The following is a 14,812-nucleotide window of genomic DNA, read 5'->3' on the forward strand; positions in this document are numbered from 1 at the left end:
ATCAAGAGTTCTATGAACTACAAAAATATCTACAGCACATCAACAGTAAAATGAAAAGTCAATAAAATACGTAAATTAAAATAATTATTTAAATACAATTAATTTGATTTTGCAAACATTTGAATCAACTCTGGTGTAAAACATATTAAGATTCCAGTGACAGACTTTTATACTTCCAACATATAATGCAGAACTGAGAGGAAGACTGATCCATGTCACATCTATCATTTAAAAAAATGGACACCAACTCCAATCCCAATATGTAATTAATACACAAGAATGGTCATACAGGGTCGAACCAAAGGTCCATCTAGCCCAGTATCCTGTCTTCCAACAGTGGCTAATGCCAGATGCCCTAGAGGGAGTGAACAGAACAGGTAATCCACATGATCCCTCTCCTTTCATCCATTTCCAGACAGAGGCTAGGGACACCATTCCTACTCATCCTGGCTAATAGCCATTGATGGACCTAACCTCCATGAATTGATCTAGTTCTTTTTTGAATGCTGTTAAAATCCTGGCCTTCACAACATCCACTGGCAAGGAGTTCCACAGGTTGATTATACCCTGCGTGAAGAAAAATCTCCCTTTTTTGTTTTAAATCTGCTACCTATTAATTTCATTTGGTGACCCCTAGTTCTTGTATTATGGGAACAAGTAAATAATCTTTCTATATTAACTTTTTCCACACCAGTCATGATTTTATAGACCTCTATCATATCCCCCCCTTAGTCTCCTCATTTCTAAGATGAAAAGTCTCAGTCTCTTTAATTTGTCCTCATATGGGACCCATTCCAAACCCCTAATCATTTTTGTTACCCTTTTCTGAACCTTTTCAATGACAATGTATCTTTTTTGAGATAAGGTGACCACATCTATATGCAGTATTCAAGATGTGGGCGTACCATGGTTTCATAGACATGCAATAAGATAGTCTCCGTCTTATTCTTTATCCGTCTTTTAATTATTCCTAATATTATCTTTGCTTTTTTGACTGCCACTGCACATTCAGTGGATGTTTTCGGAGAACTATCCACAATGACTCCAAAATATTGTGAGTAGTTGAAGCTAAATTAGTCCCCTTCCTTTTATATCTATAGTTGGGATTATTTTTTCCAGTGGGCATTACTTTACATTTATCAACATGAAATTTCATTTGCCATTTTATTACCCAATCATAGAGTTTGGTTTTGCCACCTCACTGTTTACCCCATTTTCCAGATTATTTATAAATAAATTGAATAGGATTGGTTCCACTACGGACCCTTGGGGGACACCGCTAGTTACCTCTCTCTCCATTCGAAAAACTGACCATTTATTCCTATCCTTTGTTTCTTATCTTTTAACCAGTCATCAATCCACGAGAGGACCTTCCCTCTTATTCCATGACCGCTTACTTTGTTTAAGAGCCTTTGGTGAGGAACCTTTCTGGAAATCTAAGGCTTTCTGGAAATTTAAGTACACTATAGACACTGGATTCCCTCTGTCCACGTTTGTTGACCCTCCTCAAAGAATTCTAGTAGATTAATAAGGCATGATTTCCCTTTACAGAAACCATGTTGACTTTTCCCTAACAAATTATGTTAATTTAGGTGTCTGACAATTTTATTCTTTACTGTAGTTTGAAATAATTTGCCCAGTACTAACATTAGACTTACTGGTCTGTGATTGCCAGGATCACCTCTAGAGCCCTTTTTAAATATTGGCATCACATTAGCTATCTTCCAGTTACTAGGCATAGAAGCTGAAGATTGTGTTTGCACACAAGGACATAGACCACAAGTTTGATATATTTCCCAAACTTATAAAAATATAAATAGGGTCCCATTCTTCGAGTGACTAATCTGAAAATGAATTTCCAAAATAAAATTGACAGATCTGAACCTAAAATTGGCATCTGGTCAATTTGCTTTTTTACATTTTAAGTTTACTATTAGTGTAAGGCTTCCTGTTGAAAGCATTATCTTATTGCTTAAAATAAGATCACCACAAGATTGTGGTGATTTTAAAAATAGAAGATGAACTCTCAAATGCACCTATTGTCAGGGCCATCTGTCAATTTTTATTAAGCGTTGAGGAAAAACCCTTGAATACTAATCCACTACATTTTTAGATAAAAATATTATGCCAATATTTGAAAATTTACCAGAACATCAGTATGAAAATGTTGACATTCTGATCTAAACAAAGCAGTAGAGATTATGGTGTGTGTTTTAACAACATAAAACTGGGTTGCTCTCTCAGCTCTGTCTTGGAAGTGTTTTTTCTGTTGGCATTGCCTAAAAACTCTATTATGGAATTTTCATGGAGTGGCTTCAAAATTATTTGTATTACAATTCATCCAAAATACCAGCTTTTGCACAATCCTATTCGTATTTAAACGTAGAAAAACAGAGTAAATAGAGTAAGTGCCAAATAAGTAGCCATTTATCATGAGCCCTGTCCATCTCTCCAGCTATGCTATTAGCCCTTTCCCTTCCAGAATCATTATAAAAATACCCTAATAACTTCCTAACTCCCAGTACACAAACTGTGTCACCAGCAACGCGCTTATCTAAAGCTATGGTTCTCTGGCCAGTGACAGCTGTAACTACAATAATATTCCAGGAAATCTCAGCACTTACATGCTATTTACACAGGAAAAAAAAGACAACTCTAGCTTCTTTCACTAACGATACTTCAGTCATTACAATCCTGTGACCTCAAAAACTGGGAAATTACCTCCCCGAAACTGGAGTTTTAAGAAGCGTTAATCTGCCCAGGCCTCTAAACGACAATAGCTTTCAACTTTCAAGGACTCTACTTTCTCTTGAAAGTATTCTGCTTTGTTGCTTTAGAGGAAGGAGACTGTTTCTAGATACTTTATATAATTTATGTGCCTGAAAGGTGAAATTTACTGCATGCCTTCATGAGGGGAAAGACGATTCACCAGGCAACAGCCACCCACCCCCATGCTCCAATATTTGTGCGCCGTGTTCTCTCTCAAAACACAGAACATCTTATCGCTCCCGTCACACAACGGGCGGGGGAGGAAGTCACAGGAAAATAACAGGGAACGAGCCCTGGACAATCGCAGCACCTGAGGCTATAAACAAAGTCCCAGGGGACGAGGGGGAAGTCAGACCCTGCCACCGAACCGTTAAGTAGAAAACAAAACCCAGCGGAGAGCTGCTCCTGGAAAAAAGATCAGGAAGAATTCGGCCGACGGACCTGCGGGAGAAGACCCTCCGGGAGGTAGGGAGACTGGATCCAGCCCAGTGGCGGGGTGGAGAGGGAACGGGGACCCTACAGGAAGGTCTGGATCCGGCCCAGCAATCTGGCGGAGGAAAGAAAAAGCAACACCCCCGGATCTAACCCAGGCCTGACATGCGGGTAACTCAGGGGAAGATCCCCGAGAAGCGGGCCCAGGTCCGCTCCCAACACGGGGGCCAGGAACTGGAAGAGGCCCCGAGCTCCCCGAGACCATGGATGGGGAGACGCATTAAAAGACGCGAGGCCCTCACTTGCCCCCAAGCAGGGGCGGCAGAGGCACTGCGCGGTGCCAGGCACTGGTCAGTCCCTACCTCCGGCTCCGGCAGCCCAGCAGCAGAACAGGATTAGCGCCCCCACCAGCACCATCTTCGCCTGGTCCAGGCCCCACCGCCGCGTTCTCCTACCCGCAGCGCATCCGCTCCGGCCAGGCACCGGGATCTGAGGGGCAGCGAGGCGCTTCCCTTCGCTGTGGCCGCCGCACAGGGAGCGGCTTCAGCCCACTCCGCCAACCCGCGGCTCGTTCCGCCTCAGCGCCCGCCCGGCAACGCGCCCCGCTCCTGGAGCCGGAGCCACACAGCCACTCCACCGCCCTCCCCGCTCCCGCTCCCCACCCCCCAGCGCGACGTTACAGCTCGCCAGGGCGGGGGCTCAGGGCACGCCTCCAAGCGCGCGATCGCCACACCCCGCCCCCCACGCTCCTCCCACGTGATACAGTGGAGCATTGCTGGAAAATACTGTGCAGGATCTTCTTAAAGAGACAGCGATCCCGCGTTTCATTGTTCGGGTCGAGGCACTGGCGCGGAGGAGGTGGGGGACCGACTCCCTTATGGTCGAGTGTGCACGCGCTGCAGGAACGTGCACAAGCAACTGCGCGGGAAACAGCCGCCGCTGCACCGACAAGGTGCAAGCAAACGCGTATCCCCACAGCTCCCCGATCCAACTATGCAGCCGTCCCTCTCCGTGTCCCCTCTTCAAGCAGGGCTTGAATTCAGCAGGAGCTGCTCGGAGCGGAGCTCCTGTCAATATTTTGAAATCCTCAAAGTGTGTATAGCATGTTGGGGGAGGAGGAAGGGGAGGAGAACTCGGGTAATGCCCGATAAGAATGTAAGCCTTGCCTAAACCCCACAACGAAAGGGGCTTTCTCAAAGCTTAGATCTCCGTAGGCGGTAGATTAAATTCCCGTCTCCCCAATCTTTGATGCAAGCAGGCTCGAGTCCCCTGCTATTTCGCCTCTTGCCTTTTTCCCTGGGAAAACGTGAATTGATTCCTTGCTTTCTGATTCTGCTTGTAGAAACAACCTGCCCAAGAGTTAAGGACCTCCCCTCCCCCACTTGTTGCGTTACATTATTAGGAAACAGACATTTTCCTAATACCTGCTCCAGTATTTACTAAGTAGCCAATACCATGTGCTCAATGGAAAGGTGCAAGAAACCCCATGGACAGTCCTACCCTCTAGGAGCCTTATGTGCAGGAATATGCCCCCTCCCCACCACCACACACACACATCAAAAGCAAATATAGGGTCCCCTTTGAACTGCTGGGGCCCTAAGCAATTGATTACTCTGCCTTTGCCTAGTGACATCTCTGCCCCATCCTATTGTGTTCAAGGAGGTGGGGGGGGAGGAGACAGGGGGAGATGACCATTTCACGGGGCCCAGGGCAGCACCATTTTGCGGGGCCCCCCTTTGCCACGGCACATGTGTGGTGGCACCGTGGCGCATGCGCAGGGTTTCTTGAAACATGGGGCCTAGGGCGGATGCCCCGCTCGCCCTTCCCTATATCTGCCCCTGGGAGGAGGGTATAAGACCATCCACATCTAAAGCTCTCCTAAGTTGTAGGAGCCTCCCTCAGCCAACCTCTGCTTCCTGGTCTTATAAATGGACACTTTAGCCATAGCCAGGAGGAGGTTGACAAGGAGAGCCCACAACTGTGTGAGGCCACAGATGAGGGCTACGTCTACACTGGCATGATTTTCTGGAAATGCTTTTAATGGAAAAGTTTTCCATTAAAAGCATTTTCGAAAAAGCACGTCTAGATTGGCAGGACGCTTTTCCGCAAAAGCACTTTTTGCGGAAAAGCATCTGTGGCCAATCTAGACGTGCTTTTCCGCAAAAAAGCCCCGATCGCCATTTTTGCTATCGGGGCTTTTTTGCAGAAAACAAATCTCTGCTGCCTACACTGGCCCTTTTGCGCAAAAGTTTTTCGGAAAAAGACTTTTGCCCGAACGGGAGCAGCATAGTATTTCCGCAAAAGCACTGACAATCTTACATGAGATCGTCAGTGCTTTTGCGGAAATTCAAGTGGCCAGTGTAGACAGCTGGCAAGTTTTTCCACAAAAGCAGATGATTTTGCGAAAAAACTTGCCAGTCTAGACACAGCTAAGGTGGGCAAAAATAAGTGAGAGAATGAGTGCAGCCAGAACCTCAACAAGAGATTTGTGAGGAGTCAAAAGAGGGGCTGTAACCTAGCGCACTCAAGATAGACATGCACCAAGGTCCCCTCACCAAAGAAGGAGCAAATGTTGGGAACAGAGGTGAACTGTGCCAAATACACACCAATGCTCACAGCACCATGGAGAATTCTCCAGTTAATGTGCCCATCGGGCCACAAAACCTCGGTGGAGTAGTCACTGGCTTTTCGGGGCTCCCCACGGTGACAAGAGGTCCTGCCATTTGTTATTTGGGTGAGACATAAGGGTGGAGAAGTGAAGAGCATGGAGCACAAGCGTATACAGATGACTTTTTGGCATGATTCAAAAGGGGTCTAGCTGCAATGTGTGCAGATGGCTCTGGTAGTGAGGGGGAGGTGGCCTGGAGATAGCTCTGCCTCATAATAGACAGATATTCAGTAATTTCCTTTTGATTAAGAGCTGAGCTCATTTTAATAGTACAGGTTGAACCTCTCTAGTCTGGCATCTTTGAGACCTGACCAGGGGACCTAACCATGGGAGATCAATATTGTCTAGCAGCTGCCACTTGAAAGAGATGCCCAAAGAATGATTGAGAAAACAGAAAAACAGTACAGCTCATTCCAGAATTGTAACACTCAAGTTAAATATGCAGCCTACTGCAAAACTTCAGTGCTAGTTTCAGGTTCATATGCAATTTCTATTGTTGGGTTACTTTGCCAGTTTACATCCAAACTCTGCTGTCAATTCAGAATGCCCCTATAAAGTAACACGAAATGCTGCTGGAGTTCAACGAAGAATTTCTTTTACTTTTCCTGCTTTCAAGTTACAATGTAACTATCATATTTGCATGCAATCTCAGTTGTCAGGTCAGTGCTATTGTCAAATTTAAATAAAACCTCCCTCCCCCAGTTTACAGCATATTCTATCTGACACAGGAAAAGGAATAGTATTTGTCTGTGATGATGCTGTGTTATTTTTTGACCCAATGAGAAAATTATCAAGAAAAGTAAACAATAAGCAATTTATAAAATGGTGTAATTGTTTATTATACACATTTATTGATAAAGTGATTTTTTCTAAAGGAAGGGAGTAATCAAGTTTTGCATTTTGCTTTTCAAGAGTTGTCACTTATGTGTTTAAAAACAAATTAATATTTACATTTTGAAGCTTTGAACACTTGATTTTAGTTATTGTTGTTTTGCAAAGTAGCAGAATACATTACAAGGGTTAAATTACTTTTGAATCAAATGGAAGAGCTCTTATCATATGAGCATATACACAGGAAGGGCTAGGTCAGTTATAAGAACTTCCATTGCTTCACAGGAAACTACTCATGATGAAGTAATTGTTTCCAAATGTAAATAACTCAAAGAGAGGAGAGTAAGAAACAAATACAGATAAGAGCATAGAGAAAGTAAATTCTTACCTGCACCTGCCTCACAAGTCTATATCAACCCTTTGCTTTACAAACTTACATTTTTATCTTGGGGATTTTGCTTACTATTCATTTTAAATCATGAAAGGACATTTTAAACGATAGTTTACATCAACGATACATGTTTATAATTTTAAAATAATCGATTGTTAGCATACGATAATTCACACTATTGAGAAATATACAAGGAAAAGAAAATAATTCCCTAGGACTCAAACGGTCTTTAATATTTTATGGATGCCTTCACCAGCTCACTATATTATAGATGGGAAGCGAGAACTTGGCGACGTTTTTATCTTGGTTACAATTCCTTTCGGACGAACATAATAATCCTTTGTTACTGGCTGATCATGAAAAGCCGCTGCACTGTTTCTTTAAAAAGGCAGTGGCCGGAGCCCTCTGCGCAGGTCCTATGCCCTGAGTTTCACCTTCCTGCAAAATAATGGGAGATGTTTGCCAATTTAATTGTTGTAAGCCCGGATTGTTTTTCACTGTAGCGCTATGCGCTGCCCTCTCTTAACATCTTGTTCCCAAACTGGTACAGGGTTTGCAACGGGTAGTGTCTAAGCCCGTATCTCATTCATATGGCTGTATTACTAGAAAGCAAAGTGCCTTCCATTTGTTTAGACATTAGCAAATAACAGTAACTTGAGTCTGAAAAGCAAACTGCTGTCTCCGGTGAGAGGAGAGCGGTTATTGGTTTTAAAAGAAAAAACTGAATCTTGGAAGACTCGCATACTCTTTTTTCATCTTAACTTGATAAAAGGGGACCCTCCCCCCAGACTAAGTGGGCAAACTGGTTATTGCTTGGGGATAAGGAGGCGCTTTTGCAGTTGTTTTTGCTCTTAGGAAACAAGCGCCTGCCCTATGCGTAGCCTGAAGTCATTAGCCACGCACAGATTACATGGCGGGTGTCCAACGGGACATTGCAATGACCACATCCAAACCTATCAAGCCGAGCTACCTAGCGCATTGCTCCTGCCGCGAGCTGGGGCCAGCGCGCGCGCGCTGCTCCTCGCACTCTCCCCACCTGTTCCCTCGGGCTCGCGCCGCGAGGCCGCGCGCAGCTCCTGGACGCTCCCCCTGAGACTTAAGCCGTGCTGCGCTGCGCCGCGCCCCCCGCTTCTCGCTCCATCCCCTCCTCCGGCTCAAATCGAACCTCTCTCTAGGCTGCTCCCTTCCTATTCCTCGCGCGCGCTCCCCTCCCCGCCCCGAGGCGCCGGCGACCCGAAGTTGCTCCCCCTCCCACCCGCACGTCCTAGGGGCTGCTGGGCGGAGACGTTGCAGCCGCCGCTGTCATGGCGTCCTGGGCGCTGCTGGCGAAGGCTCAGCCTCTGCGGAGTCAGTAGAGTGCTAAGGAGGCGGGCGGGCGGCGGCCGGCCATGGAGAGCCTGGCGCAGCCCCCGCCGCCCCCGGGAACGCTGAAGAGGGGCGGCGGGGGCGCTGCGGGCCGAATCTTCCTGGAGGGGTCGGGGGAGGGCGAGGTTGCGTCTGGCGGCAGGGATGGGCCCGTGACTGCTGAGGAGGGCGGAGGGCAATGGGGTCTTTCCCCTCCTCCTCTTCCCCCGCCGGCCGCGGGCCCCGGGACGCGCGCTCCGACTTCGCCGGGGTCTCCCGTGTCGGCCCCAGAGAGCCGCCGGCCAGCTGCGGACTGCGCGGAGCCCGCCCTGACTGGGAGCCCTGGGGCGGCTCCTGTCTTGGAGGGCGGCAGCAGCGGCGACCCCAGCCCCCCAGAGGAGGAGTCGCGCAGCCTGGACTCGCTGGAGTCCTTCTCCAATCTGCACTCCTGCTGCCCCAGCAGCTCCGAGCTCAACAGCGATGCCGAGGAGGCGGCGGCGCCCGCGGCAGAGGACAAGGCCCTGGCCCCCGGAGGGGACGTGACCCCGGTGGCGGCTCAGCTCTTGTCTACCGGCAAGGAGCGCTTTCCCGGCCAGTCGGTTTATCACATCAAGTGGGTCCGCTGGAAGGAGGAGAACACGCCGATCATCACCCAGAACGAGAACGGGCCTTGCCCACTGCTGGCCATCATGAACGTGCTGCTGCTGGCTTGGAAGGTATCGTATCCCTCGGGCCGGGAGTGATTAACAGTGTCCACAGCAGCAAAACGCTCCTGAGGCTTCCCGCAGACTCGGGTACAGCCTCGGTGATAGTGGAGATGCGCACAGACCCACACTACATACATCCACCTTTATGATTTGTATGACTCTGGAAACATACAAGATGTTTCATAAGCCTAGTAACTATTCTTGTAGCCCTGGGAATATGCACAGCACTACTAGAATCACAAATCTAATTATATAATGTTGAAACATACACAGCTATTTGTCAGACCTACTACTACAGCATTAGAAATTGCACCACTTAAACGGAAGTCTGTTATTGTTGATATCCTTTCTATACCACTAAAAGCATGCATGCATCTCACTCCCAAGTGTTGGGAAAATCCATGGTATCTTGCAAAACAGTTCTATTGTTTGTGTCACATTGGCAACATAGGTTAACACTGTGTTCTGTAAAGTGCTGCTATTACTTTTTAAAGAAGAATAGCAATGTAGACCGTGCTTTGCAAAACAAAGGCATAACGGTTATATATTACTGGAAATATGTAGCATTCTACAAACATAGAAATTTATGGTGTAGATGCAGCGTAATGAGAACATACACATTTGCAAAAATAACCAGTTTTCAGGAGTGTTTGACCTATATACATATTTAGTTGTTCATAAAATCCAAAATTATTATTGCTGTTCAATGGCACTTATACATAATGCTTTACAAAGCACATGGCTAACTACACAGTTGTAATTGTAGAAAGCTTATTACAAAGATCCAATATTACTTAGTATTATATGCCAACATTGTGCAAAGGATTGAGAACCAGAAACTCCTATTTGAGAGAGATGCACAGTAGGTAGTTATCCGACAATGCCTGCGCCCCTTGGCATTCTGAGTTACATTCCCAGAGCACTCACTGTGCAGAGGGTGGTTCTTGGTATATATCAGCCTCAACTAATGTACTTACTGTATTTCTTCTCTCCTCACCTGCTTGAGAGAAAACTCCAACAGCGGGAATCCAAGGGTTTGGGAGGGAGTTTGTGTGAAGGAAGCAGTTGTAACCTGGGGCACTGGACTGGAGTGCAGGAGGGGGTGCAGAAGTTTGGGTTGTGACCTAGGGCAGGGGATTGAAGTGCAGGGGTTTGGAATGTGACTTAGGGCAGGAGGGGTTTATCATCTAGGGCAGGGGACTAGGGTGCAGGGTCTGGGAGGGGGTATGGATTCAGGAGGGGGACAGAGGGTTTGGCTTACATGGGGGAGGCAGGCTCTGGCCGGGAGATTTACTTGGGTGACTCCCGCCCAGCAGGGTTGGCAGGCAGCCAGCCAGCTGCCTGCCCTGTCTGCTCACAGGGCCTCTGTGTGTTGGTGAATAAGAGCCTGAAGGATGGAGGGGGTGCTTCATTTTGAATTAGTGTGAACACACGTGTCCATGTGCGTGGCTTCAAAAAGTTAAGAGAAGATGTACATTGGCATTCACCATCCTTATTAGTGGAGATACATAGAAAGTCACAATAATACACAATTGCATTCTTAATACAATGTACTTCAAAGGTCTGAACCCTAATTCAATAAGGCTTAACTAAATTCAGTAAAGTTTATCATAATTCCATAAGGCTTATTCAGGATAATACCAGTCTGTGAGAAGTATCAGTACAAGAAAGCTTAGAGTAAAAAGTGGTTTTGTTTTGTTTTGTTTTTGTTTTTTGAGGAATTTGAATGGAGGGAAAGATAGTTGGCATCCTAGGAAGAGTGAGGCTGTTTCAAATGTAGCAGGTGACATGGAAAAAGGTAAAGAGTCAAACGAGATTAAGAGGTAGGTGTTGGGAATCTTGAGGACAGAGGTTTGTAACCTTTTTTGTGTTGGGAGCTGCTGACCCACAGAAAAATCCGCTGGGGGCCACACACAAGTGAAGCAACAAAAAAATCTGTCTCATTAACCTGGCCTCCAAGTGAAAAGAAGAAAAACCTTGCAGATGTAGCCCCAACTGAGAAACAGAAAAAAAGACTTGCAGTTCGCTCTCCTAGCTTCAGCCCCTGTGTATGTGGGTGGAGGGGAGGGGAAAAGAGATGCACCAATGCTCAGTGCTTACCCCCAATTAAGTTCTGGGGACATGACTAGTAAGTTTTGTGTCCCTAACAGGGTCAGTGGTAGAGCCAAAAATGAGGGGTTCAGTGTGCGGGAGGTGTGCTGCTGGGAAGCAGTCTGGGGATAAGGTTGCAGGATCTGGATGGGAGTCAGGACGGAGGAGCAGGATCTGGGCAGGAGGGAGAGTGTGGGAAGGAGCAGGGGATCGGGGTGTCTTCTGGGGCAGCACAGGTGGCTTTGCCTGCTGCAGGGAAGCTCTTCCTGCAGGCACTGCCCCCTCTCTCATTGGCTGCAACTTCTGTGCATCATTATTTTATCCACTAATTACGTTTAATAGTTGCAGTACAAATTTGGGTCTGTTGATTTATGGTTCCATACTTATTTTGTTTCCAGAAGTATTTTTACCACATTCCTTGATTGGCCTTACTAGACTGTCTTTTTGCATTTTTTTCTTAAACTGTCACAATTACCTGTTACATAAAATTGTTTATGAAACTTGACCTGTTTTCCAACCATGGAACTCACAGTTGTGTAGATCTGTGAGGCCTCAATTATTAAAATATTTATTTAGAGACTCTTACCTGCCACCCAAAATCTTACTTGACTTTTGTGCACCATTTCTCACTATATATTTTAGAATTGTGCATCAATCTGTCTGTCCGTGAGTCCATTTGTCTAAGAAAACTTCCTAAAGAGTAAGAGCTAGGACTGCCAAATTTGGTACGTAGCTCTTATCATAACTTAAAGCAAGATAAGAGTTTGGTTGTGTGAAGACAAAAGATCTGCCTGGAATTTAGTTGTTTTTAATGAAATAGAAAGGGAGGTGTCTGTCAGGAAGGATAGTTAAGCTACAGAATGACCACAGAGGGGACAGCAAGGAGCCAAAGATGAGGACTGGGATAGCTATAACTCCATTGGGTCTGCCGGGGTAGAGAAAAGGGACTGCTATCTACTGTATATTTCAGAGCATTTGTCTTCCTGTGTATGTCTGTCCACCAGCTGGGGGACATGCACCCCTCCCTCAGCTCTTCCCGTTGCGGTGGTTATGGACAGATCCTTCTTGCTTAACCCCAAGATGCTGCAGTGAAAGGATGCTAGGGTAGTCCTCTTTCCCCAGGTCAGCTTGCATACTGAACCCCTCATCCTAAACCCCACCCCAAAACAATTATTTTAAATTAATAAAACCAAAACTCATTTGAGTTAGACCTAAGCAATGCCGGATAAATTGAATTTTATAAAAAATGTAGTGATGTTTCCCTGAAAAATCAGAAATGTCTCTATTTCTGTTCTATTATTCCTGTTAGTATTGCAGAGTTCTGTCCTGGTTTATGTAAACCCCATTAGACTGGCTACTTGAAGCAATTACAAACCAGCTAAAGTGATAAAACTGGTTGCACACTGAGTGTGTCTGTACTACAGAAACTTTTACTTAATTTGTTGTACAGTAATATTCCCCTCCCCCCACATTTAAATAAATCTCCTGGTTATTGCCCCACCATTCCCTCCCAAACTATAATCAGATCAATGTTGGCACTTGTGAGAGTGACAAGCTTATTGGCAGCTGATCTGAACCACATCTGTATGTAGCTGGCAGCTGCTCCACACTGAGGAAAGACATTCACATTCAGCTCACTTTCCCCTCATCATGGGAGAAAACTGGATTGGGTCAAGGAATAATGGGGATGGGAACAAGGAACCAAAACCTGAGAGTTATGATAGAGATAGAATGTACAGTACAGCGTGTGTTAGTAAGAAATACCACATTAGATATCTAGAGTGGAGAGGAGCGTGCATCTAGGACCTATAGGGAGAAGAAAAAATGATGGAAAAGGGAGGGAAAGACCACTGTTCAGTTTTCAATCTCTTTTCCTCACCAGCAAACTCTTCTCCTTCACTTACACTGGTTTTAACAAGTCTGATCAGAGTGTATTTTATCAATAATAACAAATTGTTTAGAAATGCAAGGACTTTAAAAACAGTCAATACCCATGCCTAATCTAGCAGGTATAATTTCTTCAGGCACCCCACCCTGTGTCTCTAGCCCCTCTTCTGGATCATTACTCTCCTTCTTTTTAACCTGTCAGAAGTCTTTGTCCTGTGTTTACAGGAGTCTTGTGGATTACCTGAAGAAAGGAGCAGAAATCTTCCAGGTTATTATTCGTGTAATTATTCCTTAATAACCCTCCCTGTGTTTGCAGATACGGTTTATCGTAAGCCATTTCTTGCCTTCCTGCCTGTTTTTAGACTGACCTATTGTTTTAAATCAATATAGTGATACAGAAAGCATCTCAATAAACCAGGTTAATACACAGAATTCGTACATTTCAAAGCATTACTAAATTCTGAATCTTTTGTATATACAGATTCATTTATCACATTAACTAAAGTCTTTTTAGCCATTCACATTCTACTATTCATCACAAATCCTGAGACGACCCTGGCTAATTGAAGACCTTGTGTAATTCTTGATCTGTTCAGGTTTCAAAATATTTGCTTATGTAGAAGCTATAGTAACGGGTAGATTTGTACAATATAGCAAGTAAATGTGCTCCAGTATATTCTTCAAAGGCGAGGTTTTTTGGTTTTGTTTTGTTTTTTGCCTAATGTTGATGAAAATGCAATCTGTCACTTAAGCAAGATTAAGTTCTTTCTTAGATTTTTTTTTTCCTACTAGTATTTTTTTTTTTTTTTTGAGAACTCCATGTCCGTTCCAGCCTCAGCAATTTTGAGTAGGGCTACGAAAAGAAAGATTACGTACATGTACCAAACTCTGAGAATTCTGCCTCTGTTTAATCACGCTTCTGGGGTACCACGCTGGCAACAGTTGAGTATTGGGAACGGTCTGAAAAAATGTCTACTCATTGGGACTGGACAAATGCATCCTCATATCGGATGTTGGTAACCAAAATTGTAAGAGTTGTTTGGTCCCTAACTAGCACAGTTTAGGTTTTTTTTAAAACTACTAAAGAGATTAGACGTTCTATGAAACAAGAAAGGTGAGCAGAAAACATGAACGTGTAGAAACTACTTTCAAATAACTAAAATTACTGGTAAGTAATCTTTCTTTTCTACTTTGAAGTGGCTTCTTTATATCTTCCAACTTGGAGTCTGGCCTGCAGTGCAGCCTCTATGATGATGGACTGTGGCATTATAGTTAGACAAGAATTGAAGGTGTTCTTTGAAAGCAAACATCCAATTAGTGTGCCAGATTGAGAGAACAGTTTTGTGTAAATGAACATCAGATGATAGCTGTGATGGCAACGAAACAAGAGCAGTCTATTGCAGGAAACCTTTGGAAGACATGTAGCAAAGTGTGGTTATCCTTTCAGATTTAGGCCCGCCCTCTACTCTGGGTCCAAGCCCAGGGATTCTGTAGATAGCCAGTGTCTGCAATGTTCCTTTAAGTAACTGTTGCTATTATTCCCTGGACATTTTCCTGTGGCTTTGGCACATTCTTCATCCTTACTTCAGGGCCTCTTCCTAGTGAGTTACAGAAGCCAACCCGGGGTACCGTCTGTTGTTCTCTGCTCTAGCAAGGAATTCACTCCCTCTGCTTATGAAGCTCTTAGGCCTG

The 14,812-nt window shown here is 45.1% G+C and overlaps 2 protein-coding genes and 1 long non-coding RNA gene across 10 annotated transcripts in view; 1 reads left to right on the top strand and 2 right to left on the bottom strand.

The window, feature by feature from the left end:
• Positions 1–3,860, bottom strand: part of ADAM10 (ADAM metallopeptidase domain 10) — a 123,023-nt gene extending 119,163 nt beyond the window's left edge. Inside the window, exon 1 of the mRNA XM_006112456.4 lies at positions 3,564–3,860. Within this exon, the coding sequence (XP_006112518.2) occupies positions 3,564–3,618 (55 nt within the window). The 5' untranslated portion in view covers positions 3,619–3,860. The remainder of the gene's footprint in view (positions 1–3,563) is intronic.
• MINDY2 (MINDY lysine 48 deubiquitinase 2) overlaps positions 3,038–14,812 on the top strand; it is a 105,615-nt gene continuing 93,840 nt past the window's right edge. For 6 of the 8 annotated variants that reach the window (XM_014578985.3, XM_075897327.1, XM_075897328.1 and 3 more), the window contains exon 1: positions 8,480–9,151. In XM_014578985.3, coding sequence (XP_014434471.2) covers positions 8,480–9,151 — 672 coding nt within the window. Of the gene's footprint in view, positions 3,235–8,479; positions 9,152–10,860; positions 13,389–14,812 lie in introns of those variants that run through there. The other 2 variants (XM_075897331.1, XM_006112460.4) reach the window with 2 other exon arrangements.
• On the bottom strand, positions 6,681–8,266 carry LOC142818326 (uncharacterized). The gene is made up of 2 exons (XR_012895794.1): positions 8,128–8,266; positions 6,681–7,529 (listed from the first exon to the last, which is right to left on the bottom strand). It is a non-coding gene; the product is annotated as an uncharacterized LOC142818326 (long non-coding RNA).

Source organism: Pelodiscus sinensis, chromosome 14, assembly GCF_049634645.1.
Source record: "Pelodiscus sinensis isolate JC-2024 chromosome 14, ASM4963464v1, whole genome shotgun sequence".
NCBI lineage: Eukaryota > Metazoa > Chordata > Testudines > Trionychidae > Pelodiscus > Pelodiscus sinensis.